Here is a 6,000-nt window from a genome sequence, read left to right on the forward strand (position 1 = left end):
GAAGACAGATAGACAGGAGGAGAGAAGACAGATAGACAGACAGACAGGAGGAGAGAAGACAGATAGACAGGAGGAGAGAAGACAGATAGACAGACAGACAGGAGGAGAGAAGACAGATAGACAGGAGGAGAGAAGACAGATAGACAGACAGACAGGAGAAGAGAAGACAGATAGACAGACAGACAGACAGGAGGAGAGAAGACAGATAGACAGGAGGAGAGAAGACAGATAGACAGGAGGAGAGAAGACAGATAGACAGATAAACAGGAGGAGAGAAGACAGATAGACAGACAGACAGGAGGAGAGAAGACAGATAGACAGGAGGAGAGAAGACAACCCAATCGCCAGAATAAAATGTTGGTATTGTACGTTTCTGAAATCAGATACGTAAATCTCAAAGTACATTTGAAACAAAACAGCTGGTTGTCCAAATAAGTTCATTTTGTCTAACTGAAAATTAATTAAGTAAACTGTTCATATAGAAAGACTCGTAGTAGGTTAATTTGTGTCTCTGAAGAAGACTGCAGGAAGTCAGCAGTCGAAAAAACAGTTTAGTTAGTTAAAACAGCTGGTTATTTGAAAAGGCCACTGCCTTTCCAACGCTAAAGGCAAATAAGACCACTTTAAATGAACACACCAACATTTGGGGAAGATTCACCTATTTGACATCTAGAGTCCCTTCTCTTCTCTGTGCGTGTAGTAGAAAAATAGAGAGCACTAGTTAGCTTAGCAAAATGAATGGTAGTCAATGGTACGGCTAGCCTACCCCTCATTAACATAAGCAACAACAAAAAACAAAGCAATTGTTTGTGCCCATCCGTATGATGGCAGCATGCCCACAGGTGCGCAAAGCCGCTTGCTATCTTCCCGGCACCAAATGCAAATGCTACCCCAAATGCCTTCTGTGCCGTTGTATGCAAGGACCCATAGACTTTTAAATCCATCCATCCATCCATCCATCTTTCCTTCCTTCTCACTTTATTTTTATCCCATTTTCTCCCCAATTGTACTTTGCCAATAATTCCCCCTGTTGCCCCGGTCGCTGCTCCACCCTCTGCCGATATGGGGAGAGCTGAAACTAGCACCATACTCCGAGACATGAGCAGTAGCCAGCCGCTCCTTTTCACCTGACAGCTGGAGCCTCACCGACTGACAGCTGGAGCCTCACCGTCTTCCTTCTCACCTTGTATGGTTCTCCAAACAAGTTGAATCCGGTTGAGAACAGGTCTTCATCCTGTTGGACCTCCTGGTTCCTTCTCTCCCACTCTCTTCTCTTCAGGGCGCTGCGCTCGCTCTCCAGATGACTGGGGGGGAACACAGAGAGAAAACAGCTGGTTAGCATTCCTCAGAGGCCAACATATAGCCGACAGCTAATGAGACTCGCTGGTTTGCTACATTGTGGTACTTTGGTCTGAAAGGTTTGGGAACCCCTGCTTTAAGGGCTTCAAGCGGCTGTAATGGTGGTCTTAAAGATCTAAAAACTAGCTATTCAGCTATCCTTGCTGCCCTATTGATTTCCCCCAGGACCATTGAACTGAAACATTTATTTACCTAGAACTTGTGAAAGCTTTCATTCCGAAACACAACTGATCTAACATTATTTAGTTGATTGCATCCTCTAAAACAAATTTATTTTATTTTATTTATTTTTAAGTAAAGGGCTCATAACCTCAATTATATCCAATTTGTGTATGTACAAGTTATACTTTCATGTCAGTAACCATTACTCGTGTTTTCCTTTAGTGGACATTTCTTTACTGTCATGGCAGTGTCCTATTGTAAAAGGTGGATATAATTTATGATTTTAGAGTCAACTCTTCATCTTTATACCAAAGGTGGTGCATACATAACTGAAGGGAGTGAAATACATATTTAGTGTTATACTGTAAAAAAGAAGAAGAAGAGAATCAGTCCACTTAAATGAGCATGATGGATGCTACTGACCGATGAATGTGAGTCTGTGTCCTAATGCAAAATTCAGAACTCAAATGGCACCACTTTTAGATTTCATTTTTCTTCAATCTATTCATAGCAAGGTGAATCATATGATGCCATGTATGCCATTTGGTGTCTGTTTTTATTCAGGAGTGTGTACAGTACATTTTTAGCGCAGGTGGGCCCGGTGGGAAGTGAGTTGCTAATCCAGGCAGCGTTTGTGACACAATGTCCCCGCACCACCACACATGAGAGATAGATGCAGTGAAGTCCTGTCACAGTGTCATTGGATGCATCCCACTAAAACTCGCAGTAAGAGTCCAAACCTAAACTTCCAACATTCCCACACAGCGGTAACCTGAAGTAACCGCTTGTGGCTATAATTAAAAAAGTCAGATTTTACGGCATATGGTTCACCGTAAATAATGACAGGAATTCACTGGAAGTGTGTGTGTGTGTGTGGGGGGGTGGATTGGCATGTGGGAAATAGGGAGAGTGGTATTTTGGTATATATATATATATATGTACACATATATATATATATAATATGTATATGGTTGATCAGCCCAATACCACAACTCAAAATATGCCTCTGCCAATCCATATACACGGAGCGCTTGCCCCTCACTCCCTCATTACCACCACTGAGGTGCCCTTGAGCAAGGACCTTAACCCCAACCGCTCGAGTGGAGCTGCTCAGTGGCCAACAGATCAGACTGTGGCTATACTGGTCAGCTTCCAGGTGTGAATGTGAACAGGGCGCTCCTGAAAAAGAGAGCATTGCTCTCAGTGAGACTCCTCAGAATAAATAAAGATAAAAAAAGAAAGCACCATTGCCTAATATATCAACAAATAACACCATAAATGTTTAGCGTGCCAGCATTAAAAGCAGTTTTCCCATAATCGTTGTCTCGCCTTGGTCCTAAAAATTTTGGCCTTGTTAGTTGTAGATACCACCTGTATATTTTCATAAATAAAAGATCTCTGTGGTGTCGACCAGTTACTTTTTGTAGTCTCAGGGCTCCCCTTTGATAAGATTTAGTTATTCCATAACATACAGTAGATTGGCAGATTCACAGTGAAGAGTGTGAAACCTATGATAGACATTAGGCTATTATACATTCTCTCAATGGGCTAACTTCTAGACCTGTCAACATCCCATACATCTCCTATATTTCCCCTTTTTATTTTTACAGTTAGGCTATACAGAGAGAGAGCGAGACAGTGGTGAGTGAGTGAGTGAGTGAGTGAGTGAGTGAGTGTGTGTGTGTGTGTGTGTGTGTGTGTGACGTGTGTGTGTGTGTGTGTGTGTGTGTGTGTGTGACGTGTGTGTGTGTGTGTGTGTGTGTGTGTGTGTGTGTGTGTGTGTGACGTGTGTGTGTGTGTGTGTGTGTGTGTGTGTGTGTGTGTGTGTGTGTGTGTGTGTGTGAGAGAGAGAGAGAGAGAGAGAGAATCACAGACAGACCCGTGGGAGGGGAAAAAGGGCGAGTTGCAGGGCAACAGACATGTTTCTTTAAAAGGAAAGAAAAATAACAGAATGATGAAAGAGAGAGCAGGAGGAAAGAGGAGCCAAAAGCGAGGGAGAGCAGTGGGACTTTGAGACAAAATGGTTGACAGGTGAGGTGAGGTGAGGTGTGTGTGCGTGTGTGTGTGTGTGTGTGTGTGTGTGTGTGTGTGTGTGTGTGACGTGTGTGTGTGCGCGTGCGTGCGTGCATGTGTATGTGTGTGTGTGTGTGTGTGTGTGTGTGACAGCAGTACATATGTAATCATTGTGTGCGTGGGGAGACCGGTGGTTGACATGTGTGTTGTCCATCAGTGCAGAGAGATAACTGACAGAGCTGTCATGCCACCACACACACACACACACACACACACACACACACACACACACACACACACACACACACACACACATATACTCACACGCACACACGCACACACATATACTCACACGCACACACGCAGACATGCAGTCCCCTGTCACAGATCACTGTCTCAGTCTGTCTCTCACACTCTAGACATGCATTATAGAGGGGATCAGGTCAGACAAGGTAATTAACACATACATGGTGAAGACAAGCCAGGATCAGACTAGTCTACAGCATAGTGAAGGCAAGCCTGATCAGACTAGTCTACAGCATAGTGCAGACAAGCTGTGATCAGACTAGTCTACAGCATAGTGCAGACAAGCTGTGATCAGACTAGTCTACAGCATAGTGCAGACAAGCTGTGATCAGACTAGTCTACAGCATAGTGCAGACAAGCTGTGATCAGACTAGTCTACAGCATAGTGCAGACAAGCTGTGATCAGACTAGTCTACAGCATAGTGAAGACAAGCCTGATCAGACTAGTCTACAGCATAGTGCAGACAAGCTGTGATCAGACTAGTCTACAGCATAGTGCAGACAAGCCTGATCAGACTAGTCTACAGCATAGTGCAGACAAGCCTGATCAGACTAGTCTACAGCATAGTGCAGACAAGCTGTGATCAGACTAGTCTACAGCATAGTGCAGACAAGCTGTGATCAGACTAGTCTACAGCATAGTGCAGACAAGCTGTGATCAGACTAGTCTACAGCATAGTGAAGACAAGCCTGATCAGACTAGTCTACAGCATAGTGCAGACAAGCCTGATCAGACTAGTCTACAGCATAGTGCAGACAAGCCTGATCAGACTAGTCTACAGCATAGTGCAGACAAGCTGTGATCAGACTAGTCTACAGCATAGTGCAGACAAGCTGTGATCAGACTAGTCTACAGCATAGTGCAGACAAGCCTGATCAGACTAGTCTACAGCATAGTGCAGACAAGCCTGATCAGACTAGTCTACAGCATAGTGAAGACAAGCCTGATCAGACTAGTCTACAGCATAGTGCAGACAAGCTGTGATCAGACTAGTCTACAGCATAGTGCAGACAAGCCTGATCAGACTAGTCTACAGCATAGTGAAGACAATACGTTTTGACAACACATCGGTCACGTTCACTTCATTTTGATCGGGTGAAGCGCAGCCTGCGTGTGAGCGCTGTTACACCCCTTTTGACAGACAGATTTTCGATGCAAGTCGAAAGTCTGTCTTGAGAGATTACTACACCATGAGTAATGTTGGAATGGTGATGATATGTGTATGTTTTTTCTTTCTTTTGTTTTTCCGGGTCTGAATTTGTTTTTGTTTTTCATGTTCTGAAAAATTGAAAAATAAAATATTGGAAAAAAGAAAGTTATAGTCTATTAGCTGCGGTGAAAATGGGGGGAGAACCTGCCTCTTCAGTAACAGTGCTGTGGAAATGCATGAGAAATATTTCCCTGGCCTTAACCCTCATGTCAGCTGCTAACCAGCTGCAAACATGATGAAATGCAGCCACAATCTCACACTGAACACATTTCATTTCTGTGAAAATGTCCACAGAATTGACATAAAAAACGAAGAGCACTCTTCAGCTGCATATTCCAGTATTGCAAATCAACATCCTTAAAAAGTAGATGTCGAAATATAACTCAGCAACTCATTTGGAAAGAGTACAAAATGGATTAATTTAACTGGTGTTTAGTTGAGGTAAGCAGTTGAATCCAGACTCGTGTTTGGTTCCAGTCCATGAGACGCAGTCAAAATACCACAAAATGAATAACAATAATGTGGAATGATCTAAACGAGTGATTGTAAATTCTTTCTTTCTTTTTAGTTTTGCATTTGACTGGATGCTTTTCATAAATTGCTGCCCATTACAGCTAAACAGATTTACACTTGTTTTGAGGCAGTAAAAATACTTATTTACATTCATAATTCTTGTAAACATGTTAGTCCCCTCAGCCTGTATTTCCAGCTGCCTTGGGTAAAGAATTCTGCTTTTCCACCTACAAGCCAGAGTTTTTGGCCACATTGCACTTGTCGGCTCAATGCACTTTGTCATCTCATCCGGCCAGGATGCATTTCAAACCTGACCAGTTTTATGCCTCCTGGTGTGATCAGACGGTGAAATTCAAATTGAAAAGACAAGTCTAACTGTGGCGTTGGAGAACATCATTGAATATGCCCAAAATGTAGACGGTCAAAATTAATAGAT

At 43.1% G+C, this 6,000-nt stretch overlaps 1 protein-coding gene across 1 annotated transcript in view; it reads right to left on the reverse strand.

Moving 5' to 3' along the window:
• The window catches only part of aff2 (AF4/FMR2 family, member 2), a gene marked incomplete at both ends in the record, with an annotated part of 184,678 nt that overhangs the window by 129,175 nt on the left and 49,503 nt on the right, over window positions 1–6,000 (reverse strand). The window contains one exon of the mRNA XM_083651808.1: window positions 1,184–1,304. Within this exon, the coding sequence (XP_083507934.1) occupies window positions 1,184–1,304 (121 nt within the window). The remainder of the gene's footprint in view (window positions 1–1,183; window positions 1,305–6,000) is intronic.

Source organism: Poromitra crassiceps, assembly GCF_964638095.1.
Source record: "Poromitra crassiceps genome assembly, chromosome: 15".
Taxonomy (NCBI): Eukaryota; Metazoa; Chordata; class Actinopteri; order Beryciformes; family Melamphaidae; genus Poromitra; species Poromitra crassiceps.